At 41.8% G+C, this 22,061-nt stretch overlaps 1 protein-coding gene across 1 annotated transcript; it reads right to left on the bottom strand.

The window, feature by feature from the left end:
* Nucleotides 1-665: 665 nt before the first annotated feature.
* On the bottom strand, nucleotides 666-7,390 carry syt5a (synaptotagmin Va; the record flags this gene model as incomplete). The annotated part of the gene is made up of 9 exons (XM_083931701.1): nucleotides 666-875; nucleotides 1,373-1,506; nucleotides 1,618-1,735; nucleotides 1,861-2,028; nucleotides 2,182-2,349; nucleotides 2,502-2,588; nucleotides 5,482-5,663; nucleotides 6,962-6,976; nucleotides 7,237-7,390. The coding sequence occupies 9 exons, from the start codon at nucleotides 7,388-7,390 to the stop codon at nucleotides 666-668; spliced, it is 1,236 nt and encodes a 411-aa protein (XP_083787827.1).
* Between the last annotated feature and the right edge of the window lie 14,671 nt (nucleotides 7,391-22,061).

Genomic DNA, 22,061 nt, shown 5'->3' with positions numbered 1-22,061 from the left:
ATGCTAGACAAAGATCTTTTTAACCTTGAGACAACCAGAACACTGATTACATGAAAGGAGGTGTAGCTCAGTGAAATACAGGTGGTCAAGGAAATAAATATTAAAGGGGCACTCATTTTTACACATGCAGTTCAGTTTACTCATCATAAGGAGAACTTACAGCCTGTTACAACAGCTGTGGGCTATCTGGTCTTTAAGTCGTGATGCAACAACCTTTCACAATACTATTTCCAGGTCCAAACCTTATATTTCTATAACACCACAGTGCTGTGTTACCCGTTCTTAGTCAAAAAGATGGAAATGTCATTTTACCACTTTCCGGAATAAATGAAAAGGTGTGTCACTGACGAAAGAAGTGATCGTAAAAGGTTCAAAGGTTCGCAAAGCAAATGCTCCAGGATTAAGGGGAGCTGCATCAAGAGGAAGGTTGGAGTGGTGGATGAATGAAACCAACATCAGACTTTCATCCAGCACACATGTAGTCATAAAGAGATCTCCAAATGATATATTACAAAATGAATGATGATCTGAAACTGAAGCAAATTAAAGATCACTATTCAAGTTAGAGGTTATTTCACAAGTAACCTAAAGTAATTTGGTTCAAATGAAAGAATACACCTTCTATGCAGATGATGGTGTATGCATATATGTGTGTGTGAGTGTGTTTAGCGGATGGGCGCCTTCATGGCAGCATCAACCTCCTCCTCTGGGCACAGCGTGTGCCACTGAGCCACTGGACGCCTGGGATTGGCCAGCATGTCTGACCAGTGGCGTAGCCCGACACCTGAGGCGCCATAGCCGATCCAACACTTGCCGATGGCGTCGTTACTGCCTAGTTTGTCGTAGTCATACACAGTAATCACCACCTGGATTTTCTGTACGTGGAGACAGCAGAGCAGGAGAAGCGGTAATTGGACCAAGTTCTTCTCAGTGTAGCCTATATATTTCTTTCAGTGCGTTTCCATGTACATCAGTGACCCGAAAATAATAATAATCAAATTTTTGAGGTTTCCCACGTATACATGAGTGTGGGTTGAATGGGAAAATGACCAAGTAGCTCTTCTGGTTCAGAAACCACTGCCGTGGAGTGTGGAGTTATAACCCCCGGAGCATGCACAGCTGAGAAACCTGATAGTAACCTGAGAAGGCTGTTTACCGGCACGAATAATCGGGGTGCTAAAGGAGTTATCTAGGTCTGTTAACTGTGGTATGAGAACTCCAATTTTACCCGGGGTACGCTGTTTACATGGCGTTTGAGAACATATAATCGGGTTTTTAAACTGCATGTAAACGCACTGATTCTTAGGCTGATGGATAAAAGTAAATAATTCTTCTGTGCTGGCTGAATGTGTTCCTGGTATAGTGTACAAACCTGGATCTGGGAGAAGGGGATCTCGAAGCTAAAACTCTCATTGAAATAAGGATTCAGAGTGTTTTGTTTGACTGATGTCTTCTTCTTCTTCAGTCGCTTCCCATTGTGCTGCAACACCACCTTAACAAAGGGATCTGAGAGAGATACATGACATCAGACAGTGGATCAGAAGAGCCAGCAGGAACTCTATCACTGCCATCCATTCCCAGCCTTTAGTACAAGCATGCGTGCAAGTATGTATTCACCTGACAGTCCTCCAACGTCCATCTTCTTCAGGTTCTTGGCTTCCATGATGTTAACTGTTAGCTTACCGGCCGTGGGGACGTAACGAAGGGAAATGCAGATATCACCGAGCTTCTCTTGCTGTCAGGGACATAACATATACATGGATGACTAATTGTATTGCACAATGCTGTGGCTGCTTTAAATGTTGCTAATGACTGTTAGATTCATTATATGTTTCAGTGGATGTAAAAAAAATCACTCACCTCCTCTTTCTCTCCTCCAACCAGATCCTTCCATTCGTTTATTGGCTGTGCAAGGTCAATGCTGTTCATGGGGATCTTGATCTCGCCAATGACGTCATGCTTACCAAAACGGTCAAAGTCAAACACCTGCAGCACCAGAGTCTGACCACCCAACTCATTGTAGGGTATCTAGAGAGGAGTCATATAAAAAAATGAACCCTTTAAAATGCTTTAGACGCTTTGATGTTCATGCTGGAATGTTAAAAATGCTATTGATAATATGATCAAAACAATTTAATTTTTATGTTTGCTCAACATGGTCTCCAGCATGGATATACAGACCTTAAATGCGAAGGTCTCGTTGAAGACTGGGCAGAGGTTCTTGCGCTGGACTTTAGTCTCAAACTTCTTCTTCTTGTCTGGCAGCATGTAAACTTTGACATAGGGATCCGAGGTCCCACCTAGGTCCATGGCTGGGAGGTCCTGAGCCTGGAGGATGCCGACTATCAGCTGGAGAAGGAGGAAGAGATAAGTTTCCCAGATGGCACAAGAATAAAGGGCATCATCTTTGATGATTTTAATGATTTTGTGTCTGTGTTTGAGAAGTTGGGTATTGGTGTGTATGCTTGCAAAATACTGTGCAGGTGGGTATATGTGTGTACCTGGTTATCAGTAAAGTTATAGTCCAGTGAGTACTCCAGTTTGCCATAGCTCTCCTTCTCCTCATCTTCCTTCCCTTCCTCTCCCTCCTGGAGGACACACAGCATGGTTAGCAGTTAACAATGTCATTCAGCTCATACATTTCCCATTCAGGGTATGGACCTGACCACCAGTAGCAGTATGGAGCAATAATAATTAGTTGGCCCCCATTTTGTTTGTTAACATGTCAACAAGTTTTTATCAAAATATTTTAAAAAGGTAAACAAGTAAAGTAGACCCCGGGGGCAGTGAGAGGTAGAGTGCATGTCAATGGGGGGTCCAGGCCTTTATGTTGAATAGGCCAGTTGCGAAGGGGAAGAAGCTGTACTTGTGGTGTGAGGTTTTGGTCTTTACAGACCTCAGCCTCTTGCCAGAGGGGAATGTTTTAAAGAGTCTATGTCCAGGATGGGAGGGGTCTCCCATGATTCTCTCTAATTGCCTCTGTGTCCTGGAGGCGTGCAGGTCCTGGAGGGCAGGTTGCAGTCGATCGCCTTTTCGGCACAGCAGATGATATGCTGCAGTCTGAATTTCTTAAGCTGACGCAGGACGTACATCCTCTGCTGTGCTTTCTTGGTGATGTTCTGATCCCACTTGAGGTCCTGGCTTATGACTGTTCCCAGGAAGTGTTATTCGGAATACAGACACTGTCCCCATATTTAAGAGTAAACTTAAAACTTTCCTTTTTGAAAAAGCTTACAGCTAGGGCTTACAATCCCTGAACAATGTTGTTATTTTTAAGCTGATTTTGTTCTGCTTAATGATGCTGCTATAGAGCTAGTCTGCCTTGAGAAAATGCTTTTACTGATACTCTGAGCTTCTCTCCTCTCTGTCTGTATCATTCATGTCTCATCAATGCATGTTACTAATTCAACTTCTTCCCCGGAGTTGTTTGTGCTTTGTCGTCTCGCAGGTCTCTGCTGATCGTGGTGGTGCCTGCTGCCGTGGTCCTGCATGATGCTTCCTGCTACTATTATAATTTATAACCTTAGCTGTGCTTGTTTCTACTATTCTGCTGTATTAACTGCCATGACATATAAGTCATATTCACAATACTATAGATATTATTATAGTTACTGGAAGTGTGTCTGTCTCTGTCTTTGTGTCTGTCTTTGTCTCTCTCTGTCCATCTGTGCGTCTTTTCTCTCTTTCTCTCTCCTTTTCTTCCTTCCCAACCGGTCAAGACAGATGGCCGTCCTCCACAGAGCTGGGTCTGTCTGACGTTCCTGCCTGTTATAGGGAAGGTTTTCGTTGCCACCATACTCTACGGGGGAATTGTTGGGTCTATGTTTATCATTAATAAGTCATAGAGTGTGGTCTTTACCTACTCTGTAAAGTGTCCTGAGATAACTTTTGTTATGATTTGGCACTATAAATAAAATTGAATTGAATTGAATTGAATTGACTCCACAGTGTCCACTGGGGAGTCACACAGGATGATGGGGGAGTGTGATCAGTCCAGTGAGGGTGGTGTCATCTGCAAACTTCTGGAGCTTGACTGACTGGTGACTGGAGGTGCAGCTGTTGGTGTACAGGGAGAATAGAAGTGGAGAAAGTACACTGCCTTGAGGGGAACCAGTGCTGATGGTCAGGCAGTTGGATACATGCTTCCCCATCTTCACATGCTGTGTCCGGTCAGACAAGAAGTCAGTGATCCACCTGCAGGTGGAGTTGGGCACGCACTACTGCAGTTTTAGCTGTCAGTTCATCCATTACTCAACCTGGATATAAGCCAAACAGGTGCGGACAGTGAAGCAGTGATTGCCCTGATTATAATCAGGGCAACTCTTACTGCGGCTAACTCCATCTGTTGGCAGGGGCGGAGCCAGACATTGTAAACATACGTAGCTCAGCCCACACCTATATGATTATAGAATGCCTATAAATCTGTACATTATTTGGGTAAAACATGGTAGTTGCCAAAGGAAAAAAAATCCTCCTAATCAGTCTCAGGATGACTAATGTTGGGGCACCCGATACCTTAAGGGTTAGAGCAGGCGCCCTATGTACATGAAAGACCAAAAAATATATATATATATTTTTTAAAGGGTAATACTTTGGTTTAAACAGTACCTATTTTTGTTATACTGGGGTAGAGTTCTTAGAATGAATGTTTACTTGCCAAATCTGCTACATTTGAATCTATCCCATAATAACCTTAGTTTCTCTAATTGTAAATCATGGCTCTCCAACAATGTGTAGTAAATGTGGTCTTTAATACTGATCTGGTCCAGCCAGAGAGACTGAGGGGAAATGTTGAAGGTATTTTAATAGAGTGATAAAAGATCATGAGAATGACCATCAGATACTTCCATCATAATTTTTAATTATACACTCTAAACTTTCAGAATTTGAATACGTGCCCAGGCAAAACAGATTTATGACTAGAGCAACTTGACACACATGACACGCACGCGGTCCTTTTTGATTTATTGAATTATTATCAATAACATGAGGTCAAGGGACCCTTTAAAAATGTCCATGCCAGTTATTCCCTCGCCAAAATGTTGCCTAACTTTGGAGCGTTACTTAGCCCCCCTTCCTGGGAAGCTAGCAGATTGTCTAGTGAAATCTTCACTCTGGCTTTAAAACTGAGCCTGCTACAGCCTCCTCAAAACAAAATGTGGGTGGTGCTCAGTAAGAGTTTGAAAACCTAAAAGAAAAAAGAGATCTTTTGAGATAACATTTGTGGCTTTTCATCTAACTCTGTGCTAGAAAAAGATAAAGCCTTTTTTCCAAAATGTCGAACTGACAGACAGAGGGAAGAGAACCCACAGTGTTGTTTTATAGTTTACTCAGTCAATATAAGTAGCTCAACTTCAAGTGGACGATCTGTGTAGTAGTAAATATTTGACAAAACTTCTTTATTTGACACTAATATTGGTAGCAGAATTATGCTACCATGTAACTCAGGAATAGACAGAACCCCTTTACCAAATTTCTCACCTTCTTCTCTTCTCCGTCCTCTCCCTCCTTGTCCTTCTTCCTGCGCCCTCGTCCTCCCTTCCTCTCACGGACCTTCTTTGGCTTCTTGCCCTTGTTGAAGCACTTCTTGTAGATACAGAACCCCATGCAGGCAATAAGGGCAAGGACCACAACCACAATGGCTCCCACTGCCCACATGGGCACTGGAGAAAGAAGACAGAGGAAGGAGAAAGGCAGGTTGCTACTGTGTAGTTTAATAGGAAACAGCGGTGAAACTTTCTTAACAGTAAGATTAAAGTAAAATTCAGGCATAAATGCACTCATCAAATAAGCCATCAAGACAATTTTTTTCATGTAACAATTATTAACATAGATATCCCAGTGAGTCGCTAATAGCTGAATGTAGCTAAAACATTAATTAGCTCAGGGCAGTACGGTGAAGGCATTCAAACATCTTTTTTAACCACTAATACTGCTTAAAAAAATTACCAAACCTCTGCAGCAGCATGAGAAAAGTCCCCACGCACAAAACAAAGCACCAACAATGTAGTTAGTGAACCCAGAGTTTATTAAAAGAGTGTTTTAAAGACTTACCTACTGGCCCCTGTACCAGCTCCTCTTATAGTAAAGTCCATTCAAGTGGATTACCAAAGTCAATCCCAAAGGAAGGAGTCCATTGGTGCTTTGTTTTCTATGTAGGGACTCTTCACATGCTGCTGCAGAGGTTTGCTGTTATTTTCAGCAGCATTAGTGGTTAAAAAACCTGTTTAATGCGTTCACTATGCTGCCCTGAGCTAATCAGTGTTAGCCGCATATGGTTGTTAGCGACTCTCCAGGATTTCTCTGTTAATAGTTGTTACATGAAAAAAATAGTCACGATGGGTTATTGGATGAGTGTATTTGCCGAAAAAGCCCCTGGGATGAATTTACACTGGAATTTCACTTTAATTTCATCTAAAAACCTTCCATTGTTGTAAATAAGATTGAAGTTCTTAGCTATGCTAGTGTTGTGGCTATATGAATAACAATGTCGCCCTGTCTTTTGGTTGGCCACCACTGGTCCAGTCTGAAATATTTCAACAAATAATAAAAGATTAGCATGGAATTTTAGAGAGTCATTCTTGGCTCCAAGAAAGTTGCATTCAAATGAAAAAAAATTCATTTGGAGTCATGTGTCTGCCCCCCTTGTGAATCTACCTCTAATGATCACTCTCTTTTCTCTACCAGCTCCTCTTTAACTACTTATTGACCCACTATGTTCGCTAAGAATGCGTCTGTACCTTTGGTAAGGGAACCTAAACAAAGATTTCTTTTAGCTGGTGAAGGGTGTGTCTCCATACTACACTCCTCTACTATAACTTCTGTTGAATTTCTCTTGCTGAAGGCTTTAATCCCTCAAGCATCAGTACAGAGCGGTTTACTTCCACCAGTAGAACACTTGACACACATTTTTATTTCAAACAGGAAACACTGAATGGTACAAGACAAGAGATGGACTTACATTTGAGTTTATGATCTTGAAGAGCAGAGTGGTCACATAAAGAAATGAGAGAGTACAGAATAAAGAAATGAAACACATGAAGATTGAAAATGAGATGACATGATGGCTAGATGATGGTATGTAGGCAGTAGACTAACGTTTGTGCGTGTGTGTGTGTGTGTGTGTGTGTGTGTGTGTGTGTGTGCCATATGCATCCCCTTTCATGATCAGAAGTTTAAAATTGTCTTGCATTGTCTTGTGTGTATTCTGTGTATATTGTATATATGTGTGCTCACTTGGCAGGTGTTCAAGCTCATTGAAGAACTTGTTCTTCATGCTGGCGAACTGATGGTTGGAGTGTTGGGAGGGGGGTTGTTGAGGCCGTGGGGGCTCCCTCTCCTCCTCAGCCGCCCGGCGGAGCCGCGCCTCGACCGTGTTGACCAATCGCATCACTACTCTGTGAATCAAAGGAGAGCAGACAACGAATGGTCAGTGACTTTTTTAATCTCCAAATCCATTTTGGAGACAACAAAACCACAAAACACTGAACCACCAGAGCTAACAACATATTTGTTCTCTCTTCAGATGTGTCCCTCATTCAAACTTCATGCAATTTGACCTTTCACCTGGCTTTAGGGCGCACTCAAACTGTCCATCCGTACCATGCCCGAGCACGTTTGTGCTGTAACACTGAAAACACTGGCTGTGACAGTGACAACAGCAGCAGCAGCAGCAGTGGGCAGCTGTTACACTACTCACACACCAAACACAATTTTGTTGACAGTTTTATCTACATGCATAACAGGTAGGTGTGCATGCATGATGTCTGATCAATGTCTGCTCGTGGATAAATAGGTAACCCCTGCCAGCCATGAGATGCGGCTCCCATCAAAGAGCTGTTATTCCCATCCCCAGCGGGGAAAGAAATGCATCCAACTTGTAGTAGAGTCAGAGAAATTGGGAATTTCTTACATCAATGATATCTCCCTCTTGGTGAAGAAATACAGACATGTCAACAAACTGTTGGCAGAATGGATGCAAATGCATCAAAATAAGATCCAATATTTAAGGTTAAATATGGAGATTGAGCAGAATACCGCCATCTAGTGTCATTGATACAGCTTGAAGACATTGTTAAAAGTTGCAAGGGGCTACATATTAAAAATGTACAGTAAAGTATGAACAAGAAAAGCTAGTCCAAGGCACTTTTGCCACATGCAGCCATGCAATCTTAGTATTTATTACACAGACTCAAGGGGGTGAGTTTCTCTACTGACCCTTGACTCCACAGAGCACAACTTATAGGTTTAAAGAAGCAGAACACGCCATTGAGTGTTTCAAGATCATAGTCGTAACAACAAAAAATAATTCCAGCAATCGGGTTGCCAAGTTCGTTGCCAAGTGTATCAAGCGAGCAGCCTTCTCCATGTCAGTGACAAAAAGTAATTGTCAAATTAATTCAGACTAAATATATTTTTTTATGGAAAAGCAATACTTTCATTCTCACTTCGATGACGTGACTCTACTCCCCGATCACTACTGTGCAAACTCTGGTTGCAAAATTACAACATTGCAGCCGTCGTATCCACAATATTTTGGCATCACTTTTGTACAGTGGGAGCAAGAGGAGCCGCCTCCTCTATTGTTTTATACAGTCTGTGTTTCACATGGTTACGAATCGTGCAAATATGAAACACTACAAAAGTAGCTAATTTAGGCTATTTTGGGCTAACCACCACAAAATAATATGAGATCACTAAGCGAGCTCATTTGCAAAAAATTGGCTAGCAAACAGCCAATCACTGACTGGATACCTTTATGGATAACATTAACCAGAGGAGTACAGGGCTTCAGAAAAATGAAATGCAGTTTCACTACAGTATTTCTCACTGATAGATATGAATACAAATGAGGAGGTTAGCCAAGAGTTATATGATTTGAATTACCTGCATAAGTAGCTATAAGTCATTCCCACTCACTCATTTCAAGCTTAATTTAAAACAGTTATCTTTGACATAAACACAAAGATTACATTTCTCCGCCTCTCTTTCTCTCCATCCTTTCTCCATTAATCCTCCTCCCTTGTTGCCTCCTTCCTTCTCTTTTTCTACTCAACCTCTCCTTCCTCCCTGCTTACCTTTCCCGGTGGCAGTGTGTACAGGAATACAATTTAGCCCAGCAGTTCATTCAGATTCAGATTCAATTTCAGTGTCAGATTCAGACAACTTTAGTGGCTCCAAAGATAGCAATTCCTTTACAGCTTATCTCATCCAAAGTCTCATAAACAACTTGAACAATATAAATATTATGTTGCATGTCAAAAACCCCAGGTCACCCAACAAACACTCTGTCGCTGAAGGACAGTTAGATGGATAAAAATAAACAGATAATAAATAGACCTTTGTTACATGTGTTACCGTGTAAAAGGGACTGTATATAAAAATCCATAAAATAATCATTGTTCAAAATGACTACTGTCTGAGTTTAGCAGCCTGATAGCCGAAGGAGTAAAAGATGTGGAGTATCTGTTGGTTTTCCACAGAGGAACATGACAATGGAAGCCTGAAGGCATCACAGAGAACTGACGGGACAAAATGTGATCAGGTTGGCTGAGAATATTCTTTGCCTTCTTTTAAACTGGATTTTCTCAGGGGGAACAAAATTGCTCGACTCCAGTGATCTTGGAACAAATGGATTCTCTGTTGTCAACATTTGACAGTAGATTCAGTGTTACTTTTTTGATACAACACAAATACAATTTAAAGCAAAAAATAATCTACTACCAGAAAACATTCAGACACTATTCACTGGAAGATAAGGGGGTTATAAAAGTGGGAAATTTAAATTCAAACCACTGAAGGCATGCACAACAAGAAAAACTTTTTGTATTTCAATATGTGGGGTTAAATTATGTTTAAAAAGGGGTACCAGAGGGTGTGTGCCAATTACAGGGGTATCACACTACTCAGCCTCCCTGGTAAAGTCTACTCCAAGGTGCTGGAAAGGAGGTTCGTCCTATAGTCGAACCTCAGATTGAAGAGGAACAATGTGGATTCCGTCCTGGACGTGAAACAACGAACCAGCTCTTCATTCTCGCAAGGATCCTGGAGGGGGCCTGGGAGTATACTCATCCAGTCTACATGTGTTTTGTGAATCTGGAGAAGGCATATGACCGGGTTCCTCGGGAGATACTGTGGGAGTTGCTGCGGGAGTATAGGGTGAGGGGTCACTTCTGTGGGCCATCCAATCTCTGTACACCCAAAGCGAGAGCTGTGTCCGGATCCTCGGCAGTAAGTCGGACTCGTTCCCGGTGGCGGTTGGCCTCCGCCAGGGGTGCGCTTTGTCACCAATCCTGTTCGTGATTTTCATGGACAGGATATCGAGGCGTAGTCGTAGATGACGTGGTCCTGATGGCATCGTCGGTCAGTGACCTTCAGCACTCACTGGATCGATTCGCAGCCGAGTGTGAAACGGCTGGGATGAGGATCAGCACCTCTTATTCTGAGGCCATGGCTCTCAGCAGGAAACCGGTGGATTACTTTCTCCAGGTAGGGAATGAGTCCTTACCCCAATTGAAGGAGTTCAAGTAGTTTTTTCAGTTTACTTTGTTGTACTTTGTTATTGTACATCTATTTTTTCTCTCTGTTTTTTTAATTCCTTTTCTTTATGAATGTATGATAATTTTGTTTTTTCACATATTCGAAATTAACTATTTAAACTTAAACTTAAACTTAAGATGACAATCAAACACTGTTTCTACAATCTCGACATCTTCACCATGTATGGGACTAGTTTTATGAACAGTGTTGATTCGTCTGAAGTCAATAATCACTTCTTTTGTTTTTGCTCAGTGCTTGCACATAAAAATCTCTCTCACTCTGTGACAGCAAGGTTGGATGCACACACACACACACACACACACACACACACACACACACACACACACACACACACACACACACACACACACACACACACACACACACACACACACACACACACACACACACACACACACACACACACACACACACACACACTCAAACATGAGGACATTTCATTGACTCTTATTTCCAGAGCAGATATTTTGACTGTTCATAGCAGGAAAAGCACAGGTGTCACTAGCAGTGGCTCTGTTTTGTTCAAATGTTGTATTAAGGCCGTGACAGTGTGATCAGGAGCCAGGAGCCTGAAACTGAAGCAGCTAAATGTAATTCAGCCAACAGTCATTTAATTATCTGGCCTACACCTTTAGCCTACTGTTGCATGTCAAAATGTCTTCTGCCTATTGAGTGAATTATTCCAATATATAGATAATCTAAACATTAAAGGTTGAATATGTAGAATCTTTATTAAAAGCTATATTTTTTTGAGGGGTACAGAAAGTATCGCTTTTCCATAATAAAAAAAAATCTATTTAGTCTGAATCAATATTTTTTAAACATTATGACGAGTTTGACAATGACTTTCTGCCCCGTTGTGTTTCCATGGTAGCAGCCAATAGCGTTGGGCATTGCTGGTTGCCAGGGTTGTCTGTTGTTGGGTGCAGCTACTGTAGGCTGGCACTGGGTTAAATGGAGTTTGTCAATCCTGCAGCTGCTTCGGAGCCTCAGTGAAGGGGGCGTTATTTGTCCCAGCAGCTGAGTGAGCGGAGACGGGCAAAAACCAGAGTCAATATAGGCCGAGCATTCACTCCATGGACTGAGAGAAAGGAGAGAAACGCCATTCAAACGCACGCCCAAATGGCTACGCTTCTCCTTGATCGCTAACATCACTTTCATCTTTACTTAGCTGACGCTAACGCTAACAGCTAATGGTAACTGTCAGTCAAACTCCTCTGCAATACTTGTTTTTATGGTGTGATTTGCTGGAGGGGATGGGTTCAAACAGGCTCAAACAGATTCTGGTCTCCTGTAGGCTACTGGACCGGGTCTGACCAACCTGGCAACCCGACTGCTGGAATTATTTTTTGTTGTTGTGACTAGGATCTTGAGACACTAGATGGCGGTCTTGTGCTCATTCTCCATATTCAACCTTTAATGAAGCATGCTGTGAATTTACCTCAGTAAGATATCAGGCTTAAAAGGTGCATTAAGTGCAGATAGAAAGCTGAGTATACCTTCTGCCAAGTCCCTGCCTGTGGATCTGGGAAGAAGAAGAAGAAATAACAGTTTCTGGTAATCATGACCATCTCTGTTCTGTTAGTTGTTGCACTCACAGGCACACTAACATTTAAACACACATACATATGCCCCACCCACAGTAGACATCCCTCTGTGTGCAGTGATGTAACAAGATTAATTGCCAAAGGTCAACCAGAAATCCCTCGGCTTAGACAAATTAAGGACAGTTTGCCTCTCTACATCTCCTCCCCCTTTCTCCACCCATCATCTCTCCGTCACTCTTCCGCTATGTTTTCCCCCTCTATCTGTTATTTATCCACCATGACAGCTGGAATAGAGACATACACACACAGATATACATCATATTTCCATAATGAGATGAGATTTAGGTGGTGAGTTGTGGTACATTAACCCTTTTATCTCCCTGGACTGCATAAGCAGAGGATTAGTGAGGAAGACCTCAGTGTCTAAGATAGATAGATAGATAGATAGATGGATAGATAGATAGATAGATAGATAGATAGATAGATAGATAGATAGATAGATAGATAGATAGATAGATAGATAGATAGATAGAAATACAGATAGATAGGGGTGGCTTGAGAGCTTTACACCGTGGTGTGGAGCCTCCTGTCTGCTTGGACTGGGTCCCTGTGGCGGCCCCCCCTGCAGTCATGGTCCATGATTCCTCTTGATGTGTGCAGCACCCAAAGGGTAGATTCTTCCTTACTTCACATCTCGGTGCCTAGCCATGTCTCCTCCGCAACAGCTAGTGTATATGTGTGTGTGTCTGTGGGTTTGTGTATCACTATGTGTGTGCGTGAGTGTGTATGTCTTTGTGTATCTCTGTGTGTATATTTTTGAAGGTGGGAGGTTGAGGTTTCCATGGTGTTCCTTTGTTGTTCATGTTGTGTTTCGTTTTTTGTTTTGCTTTTATTTTGCTTTTATTTTCTGTAAGACACTTTATGTCTTAGTATGAAAGTATGGTATCATGAAGCATATGCCTTCTCCAGATCCACAAAGCACATGTAGACTGGATGGGCATACTCCCAGGCCCCCTCCAGGATCCTTGAAAGAGTGAAGAGCTGGTCCGTTGTTCAATGTCCAGGATGGAATCTGCAGAGGCTGAGTAGTGTGATAACCCTGTAATTGGCACACACTCTCTGGTCACCCCTTTTAAAAAGGGGAACCACCACCCGGTCTGCCACTCCCTTGGCACTCACCCAGACTTCAGTGCAATGTTGAAGAGACGTGTCAACCATGACAGCCCCTCCCAACCCTAAGCTTTCAGCATTTCAGGACGAATCTCATCAATCCCTGGGCTTTGCCACTGTGGAGTTGTTTGACTAACTCAGTGACTTCCGCCAGACATATTGACGATGATCCCCCATCAGCCTCCAGCTCTGCCTGATTAAGGAGTTCCTTAAAGTGTTCCTTCCACTGCCCGATTACCTTGTCAGCTGAGGTCACTAGCGTCTCGCCCTTACTGTAAACAGCTTGTACGATTCCCAGTTTCCCCTCCTGAGGGGTCGAATGGTTTTCCAGAAGCACCTTGGTGCTGCCCGAAAGTCCTTCTCCATGACTTCTCTGAACTTCTCCCACACGCCCTGCTTTGCCTCTGACACGGAGAGGCTGCAGCCAGAAAAGCTTTGCCGGAGAGTTGAAGAACTCTCTGACTCCTCAAGACCTCCTCTGAGCCTCCTCCAGACGTTCCCAGATCACCCGCACTACCTGTTTGGGCTTGCCTGGTCTGTCCAGAATCTTCCTCCATCCTCTGACCAAAGTCATCACCAGATGGTGATCAGTTGACACCTCTGCCCCTCTCTTTACCCAAGTGTCCAGAACATACAACTTCAGATCAGATGATACGATCACAAAATCGATCATCGACCTTTGTCTTAGGGTGCTCTGGTACCACGTATACTTATGAACATCTTTATTTTCGAACATGGTGTTAGTTATAGACAATCTGTGACTAGCACAGAAGTCTAATAACAGATGACCACTCGGATTTAGATCAGGGAGGCAGTTCCTCCCACCCACGCCTCTCCAGGTGTCTCAATCGTTGCCCACATGGGTGTTGAAATCTCCCAGAAGAACTATGGAGTCCCCAACTGGAGGACACCATTCAGGGTCTCCAAGAAGGCCGAATACTCCGAGCTGCTGTTCGGTGCATATGCACAAACAACAGTCAGGGTCCCCCACCACCCGCAGGTGTAAGGAGGCGACCCTCCTGTCTACCGGGGTAAACTCCAACACCGCAGCGCTCAGCCAGGGGTTTGTGAGTATCCCCACACCGGCTCGGCGCCTCACACCCTGGGCAACTCCAGAGAAGAATAGGGTCGAACCCCTATCTAGGTGTACGGTTCCAGAACCGAGACTGTGCGTGGAGGTAAGACCCACCAGATCTAACTGGTAGCACTCCACCTCCTGCACAAGTCCGGCTCCTGAGTCCGTCCCCAGAGCCAGCCTCTGCTGCCTGGGTCTGGTCCGTCGAGGCCCCTCACCTTCACTGCCATTGGTGCAGCAGCACATCCAACCCTTGACACAAAATATTTATTACAAAAATTTCATAATGGTCCTCTAGAGTCTATGATCAGAACTATGTCCATAGCAGCAGTCTGCTATTCAATAACTATAAGCAGCTCACGATGGGTCATGGTATGTTGTGATTATATTACAGCTGGGTTATTCGTGAAATGACTAGTGTGGGGATTTTTAAACATGACGTGTTAAGTTTTGTTATTACTCACTGTGTATGTATGTACACATTATTATCAATGTAACACAGATGGCATAATAAAGGACGTTGCTGATAAGCTCCAGTTTAAAACTAGGTGCAGTAAGATGAGAGGGGATCAGCCCACCAGGAGGTCTTGCAGAGTAGGGAGTGTTCTTTCTACCGTGTGACCAGGGGGCGGAGAATTCAACTCATGAACAAATGAGAGCAAGTCTGGGAGTGATTGACATTCCAAAGCCTGAACCAGGGACTGCCTCAGCAACATTCTGAACCAATCACAACAACCAAATGAACTTTGCTGCTGTATAAATTATTTGTGAAGGGACGGCTCTCTGCTCTCTTTTCTGGCTCATTGGTTGCAGCAACAGCTTGGCTGAAAGCCAGTGTGACTGCAATTTCTGAGCCCAGAGAGACCCCTTGGCCAAGCAGAAAATTCTTACCTGTTTTTGTAATAAGTAAGTACTCCGGTTTTCCTTGAGTAAGAACACGACATTAGTCAAAGTCTGGTGGCTCTGGAGAGTATAGATAACAGCTTCAGTTCTCTGTTGGAGAGGGCTGAGTTTAGAGTGATAATGAATTGGGAAGAATTAGAAGTCACAGCTGTTATAGCCATTATTATATCAGGCTACGAACCAGATTGCTTGATTTGGGATAACTGTTTCATCATTGATAATATCAACATGTCTACTGGTGGTACTGTAAGGATAAAAGCACCCACTGAATGCTGTGTACACCAGGACTCAGTATGTTGTATTATATTTTAACTCATGTCCAGAACACCCCAAACCCAGGATGATGACCACAGTTGTTATCTGGGTCAAAGCAGATTTAGGCTGGACTGCTGCCAAATTCTTACATCATTGGTCAGGAATGATAAAGGAATGTTGCTGTGTCTGTTTTTGTAGAAGCTTACTGACTTTAATGATTCTGAGGTTTGCTCAGGCCGTGGGACACTTGCTTGGAGAATGAAGTCTGCTATCCCCCCAGGCAAGTGTGTGCTGTATAAGGGATTTGCGAAAGATACATTTTAACTGGCAATTTACCTTGTCGATTGTGTGGATTGACAGATAATACTTTAAAAAAAAGTTAAAAAGAAATATTTATGTGTTGGTCCTCAGTGCTATTTAGCAAAAGTTAGCTTTCTTTGGGAGCGTACCTATGTTCTCCGGGTGCTGTGTTCCCCTTTTTGTTATTTTTTCCACAATCAGTGCAGAATTACCCGGCTTGGATACATTTATGTAGACCCTAATACGACCCCCTAACCCTGACCTTCACCCTGACCCTAACCATAACCTTTTAACCCTAATAGTGTCTCCCTGGCTTATCCGATGTGTGTATTTGCCGAAAAAGACCCTGGGATGATTTTACGCTGGAATTTCACTTTAAGTTTGTTAATTAGGCTTGTTTATGACTGGTTTTGTTCTCTAGGTTAATGACGTTGTGATAACACAGACATCATGTCAACTTTGCGTTAACAATTTACCAGATGACACCAAATGACAGCATTCATAAACAAATAAAGTGTTAACAAACATCTACTGCTTTTCAGTGTCTTTTGGACTGCTGGTTGTGCAAAAACAACTTGTGGTAGCCATTTTCACTATTTTCTTACATTTCATTAAGCAAACCATTAATTAATTAATGAATCAAGAAAATAATCAGCATATTCCATAATTAAAAAAGGTAATGATGAATGTGAGTTGTAGCACTTAATCTGTTCATACTAATGCGTGCTGTATATGATTAACTGTGATCAAGTGTTGAAATGTGTTTTCGAAATACATTTGATCATGAATGTACAATTTACAGTATAAGGCCTTAAGTTACCTCCAGCCATTTTAGTTTGAGCTAAATCTTAACCAGACCTTTCATTGTTTTGCCTTCAACAGCTCTCTGGTTTGATCTCCGTGCAGACAGATTGCATGTGAACAGCTGGCGTAGGGATTTTGATAGTCTCAAAGCTCCTGGCTCTGAACTGAACTCAGGGCCCATTAGGCTTCTGACTGTAGGCCAACTTTGTTGCCAATTTGAAATATCAAAGCCAAGCCATTATATTTTTAGCAGTGTTAGAGAAACAGAGACAGAGAAAAGGACCAATACAGCGATTACAATTAGGTCTTTTTCTTCTTCTTGATGTAGAGACATTGGAAACCCAAACAGTGTTAGGCTCGTTTTACACATAGCATTACAGCAATGTTGTTGACTGAATTGCAACATGTTATTGTAGCAGGTCTGACAGACAATTTGTTTTTTAATTTGTAGGGCACTTTAGGTGAAGTTTGTGTATTATACTGTATGTGCTTTACAAATAAAGTGTATCATTATTATTAACACTATCAAGACTGTTCATTTTGAAGTTCTTTTTACGAGATAATGCTAATTTGACCATCATACCAGGTTATAAAATATTTGAAAGCACTTTATTACCAGAAGTTTGATCTATTGAAGATTGATAACTCTACAGGAGCCAGCATGTTTTGGGTTTTAAAACACGGGACAAAACACATTCTTTATCTCCTCATGATGAAGAAGTTTTCTTTATACTTCCCATTATCCTGTGATACTAGTGGGACTGGAATTAGTAATGATGACTTTGTGCACAGGACGAGTCGGCCTTGTGCTCTGTAAATGTCATGCCAGCTGGGCTGCTTTGCACTATCTGTATGTAAAACTCTACAGAACCTGACCTTGGGGGCTGTTTGTGCAGACGTTTTGAAGAAGGCTTCCTTACAAGGAAATGATTTGGAAAAACTCTCATGGAGAAAGCCGATCTTATTGTTTCTTCATCTTTCTTGATTGACCCGTATTGGCTAATTTCCCCACAACACTTAACATACAGTAGATAACAAAATCCACCCACCAGCGCTCAAAAGCTCTGTTATAGATTTTAAAATGAATTTTACTGTGGATTATGTGCTGGATTATTTCCTGGTTCTGAGCAGTGGCCAAGCGACTTCAATTTGTTTAAATTTTGTTATCTTTGAACAGAGCCAGGCTAGCTGCCCCACTAGCTGCTAAGTGAAGCTAGCCTGCTAGCCTATCTTCTCATCATTCTCACCAAGAATATGAAAAAACCTATTTCCCTAAATGTCAACATTTGTTAAAAATTGAAGTAGCTAAAAATCAGTTTTTCTCATATTTGCCGAAACACTTTATCCTGACTGTATTACATGAGAAAGATGATGTGTGAAAACATCATAATCATCATAATGGTATCTGCTAGATTCCACCTTGCCTGAAGGAAAACAACAGTCAGAGCCGAGCAGTCTCTAAATCTCTAATTGCCTATTTAAGTGTTTTGAGAAACATATTTTAGTGTACTGTTTAGCTCTAAAATGAGAAATGTGAGGATCAGGCAACAGTAACAGAAGCTCGAACCCCTCAGGTCTGTCTTTGTCTCTCTCTGTCCATCTGTCCGTCTTTTCTCTCTTTCTCTCTCCTTTTCTTTTCCCCAACCGTTGCAGGGAATTGTTGGGTCTATGTAAATAATAAATAAGTCATAGAGTGTGGTCTATACCTACTCTGTAAAGTGTCCTGAGACAACTTTTGTTATGATTTGGCACCATAAATAAAATTGAATTGAATTCATTTGAGCTTCTTTTGGTGAGATCATGCTAATTGAGCAACATATTATTGTACCATTCATTTAACGTTTCTAAGACAAGTCCGTGATACTGGATTTGTTTTTATAACCCTCATGTCTGGCAATTTCATTTCACCTGTGGTAACTTGTATAACTGCCTGCTACTTGTAAAATATCCTTCAGAAATGTAGGACAAGATCGCTGTCGTTAAGACAAGGGATTTCTACTGTTTGCTGTTCTGCAGCTTTGTACAATGTACAAAAAGCTACGAGCATCAAGAAACATCACAGCATATGTACAAGGTGCAAACAACCACCAAGTGTCCATTCAAGTTCGTCCTGTCGACATCAAGCTGCAGATTTAAAGGTTATAACACCGGACACAATGCCAGAAACTTCATATAGCCTTTAGAGGTAAACAGTGGCATTGTGGAGGTGTGTATGTGCTTTGCAGGTGATGCATGTGAACACAAACTCTGTAAATAGACATGCATTAGCCTCCTATAATCCACTTAAACTAATCTTTCCTAGGTTTTGGAAAACATCCCCCACTCTGCAAAAAATCAAATGTTTCTCTCATACAGGAGCTTTCCCTGTGAAATGCATTCATCAAAAGATAGAGTGACATATACAGTAAATGATAAATACAGTATCAAATCCAATAAATGAACATTATACGTAGCTGCTTCTTTGCAGATTTAGGGCACAACTGAAACACGCAGAAAACAAAGTAAGGGAAATAAATTGGTTGTAGAAAAGTAATCATATTTCGTGATCAATACATTCTCAAGTAAAAGCACCAAACATTATTAAATGTTTTGCTCGCTTATCTTTGTTTCTATTCATTGTAAATGAAGCACATTAAACACACAATTTTGGTCGAACAAATAAGCTAATAACTCTAAAATGAACTGTAATACAAAGCAAAAGCATGAAACTCCTACCTTATTTATTGTCAGTCCCTTTGGCTTTGAGTTTTATCTATTTTTTTGCATCCAAATGTACTCCAGACAAATCCACAACCACTGACTGATGACAAGTAATTGCATACAACCCTCTCTCTCTCTCTCTCTCTCTCTCTCTCTCTCTCTCTCTCTCTCTCTCTCTCTCTCTCTCTCTCTCTCTCTCTCTCTCTCTCTCTCTCTCTCTCTCTCTCTCTCTCTCTCTCTCTCTCTCTCTCTCTCTCTCTCCCTCCCTCCCTCCCCCTTCTGTGTTAATCTCCACAATATCCCCCACTGCCAACTACTTATTGTCCACCTACACTGCAAAAAAAAAGTACTCTTTAAGAGCCAGTTCATCTAACACTGTCACTTTAAAAAGGATTTTATTTGACATATTCTGGTAACTTTTAAGAATTTCAGATACAAGTGTCACTTGACATTATTTATGATTTAATTCACACAATAAGTAAATTAAATCGATTATTTTACAAAACTAAGGTGAATTAAAGAGAGCATGATTCGACTACCCTATGGCTGGAGCTTGTGGAAGTTCATAGTAGTTCAAGGTGTTTTCAGTTGAGCCCCTGAGGCTTCAGCACCCCGGACAGTGGTGTTCTATTCAGCACCCTGGACAGCGACAGACCAAACATCATAGGGAAACTGTCATAGGGAACCTTGATACACTGATTTAGTAAAGGTCATGACCCCTGAAGAAGCGGACAGCACTGTCGGAGGTGATACAGTTTAATATATGTGGCTGACTGACACAGTACAACTATTATGCACTCAGTTTATCAAAGATTACACTTCCTGCTATACTATACTACTATTCAACCTAGTACTGTATACTGAGCTGTATACTCAGTGTAGCAGGTCATACTAGGTTCATCAGTGCAGGAATTAATGCGTTTGAGGCACATTTCATAATTCTGAGCATTTTTGCTTTGATTTTTATACTCCAGCTTTAAACTGCCCTAAAACCCTTTGGGCCAGGGTTAGTTACAAACTCACACCATCTTTCCTTCAACATGTCTATAAATGTTAGCTTGATGATGATGGAAGGGTCGAGAGATTCTGAGTGCAGTACTGAGCATTTCCAGCAGATGGCTGTTGTGCTTTACAATACCTATCTACAATACTAAGATTATTATTGTTGTTATTAGTATCATCATAATATGATCTAAGAACAGAGTATGGTGTACTCTGTACTGATTGTAGGGAAATGGATTTGTACTTATATAGCGCCTTTCTAGTCTTCTGACTACTCAAGGCGCTTCCACAGTGTTTGTCACATTCACCCATTCACACAGACATTCACACTGATGGCAGTGAACATCTACATACCATCTAATCTAATAATTCACACCACATTCACACACCCATGCACAGCACGGGGAGCAATTCAGGGTTCAGTGTCTTGCCCAAGGATACTTCGATATGAGGACTGGAGGAGCCGGAGATCGAACCGCCGATCTCTCGAACGGAGGACGGCCTGCTATGCCTCTGAACCACAGCCACCCGTCGAAGGCAAATTTGTGGTTTGTGAAATTATTCTATATGAATAAAACTGACTTCAATATCATGGTTCCATTGTTGAATGGTAGAAAGTAAGTATTAACTCAGTACTGTACTAAAGTTTACATTTTATGCTAACACTTAATACTTCTACTCCACTTCATTACTTTGAAGAGTAATAATATAAAATAATGTAAATATATAAAGTCAATTATGTATTATTTTTTCCGACCAACTTTTGATTTTCCTCACCACCCTCACAAGGTGTCAAATGATATACAAACATACATATATTATTTTCAAATTCCTAATTTTAGATTCCTAATTGACACCCAGGGAAAATTCACAAGTGGGTCATTTCCGTGTTGGTCTGTATATTGTCTTAAGAGTTGTGTGTCAACACATGATTCTGTAATTTGACAGTGTGGGGCTCATCGGGAGGCAGCCCTGGTGGCCTGACCTGCCTTCATGGAGGTCAGGCCACCAGGAGCGGTCCTAGTGATTGCTGTGCATTTTGATAGTGTCAGAGTGCAGTGTACGTGCTGCTGTGCGTTTGATACGTTGTGCAGTGTTTCTCTCAGGGTTTGTGCAGATGATTTTGATTCACTTGTTTTGCAGTGTGTCATGAGGTCCTAGAGTGGCTTCCTGTGATTGTTGGTTGACCTTTGTATGGGATTGCTGCTCATGGGTGCCCACAAAGTTTTATTTCATTTGTTTGACAGTGAACCAGGTTGACAAGGTGGTGGCTGTCTTACACTGCATTAAAATCATTCACAACCAAGGTTTATTACATTACTGTCCAGAGTTTGACAGTTGAGTCATATTGATCTTAGTTTTTTAAACAGTTGCTGCCCCCCATGTCTGTCCCTGTCAGATTAAAGCAGTTCTAAAATGTAATGTAGGCTGCAGCCTAAGTCAGATTCCACCACAGAAATCTCACTCTGATAAATTAAGTGGAAAACACAGAATAAAACTTAGGACTCTTCTCTTCAAAGATAAATGCAGTCTGCATATACATGCATTAATACATCTACAAGATTAAAATGGACTTTTTATTTACCCGTTGCCATGGTGAGATGTAGTATTAGAGCTCCAATGATGATGGCATACAACTACAGACGTATTCAGAGTCAATTGAACCAAGTCTGAGAATTTGTTCTGGAACCAAAAACTTAGGTTGGGTAAATATGAACAGGTCATGTAAGAGACAAACACCAGAG

This window comes from Echiichthys vipera (genome assembly GCF_963691815.1).
Source record: "Echiichthys vipera genome assembly, chromosome: 17".
Lineage (NCBI taxonomy): Eukaryota > Metazoa > Chordata > Actinopteri > Perciformes > Trachinidae > Echiichthys > Echiichthys vipera.
The sequence above is the reverse complement of the archived record's forward strand: the minus strand, read 5'-3'. Positions and strand labels throughout refer to the sequence as shown.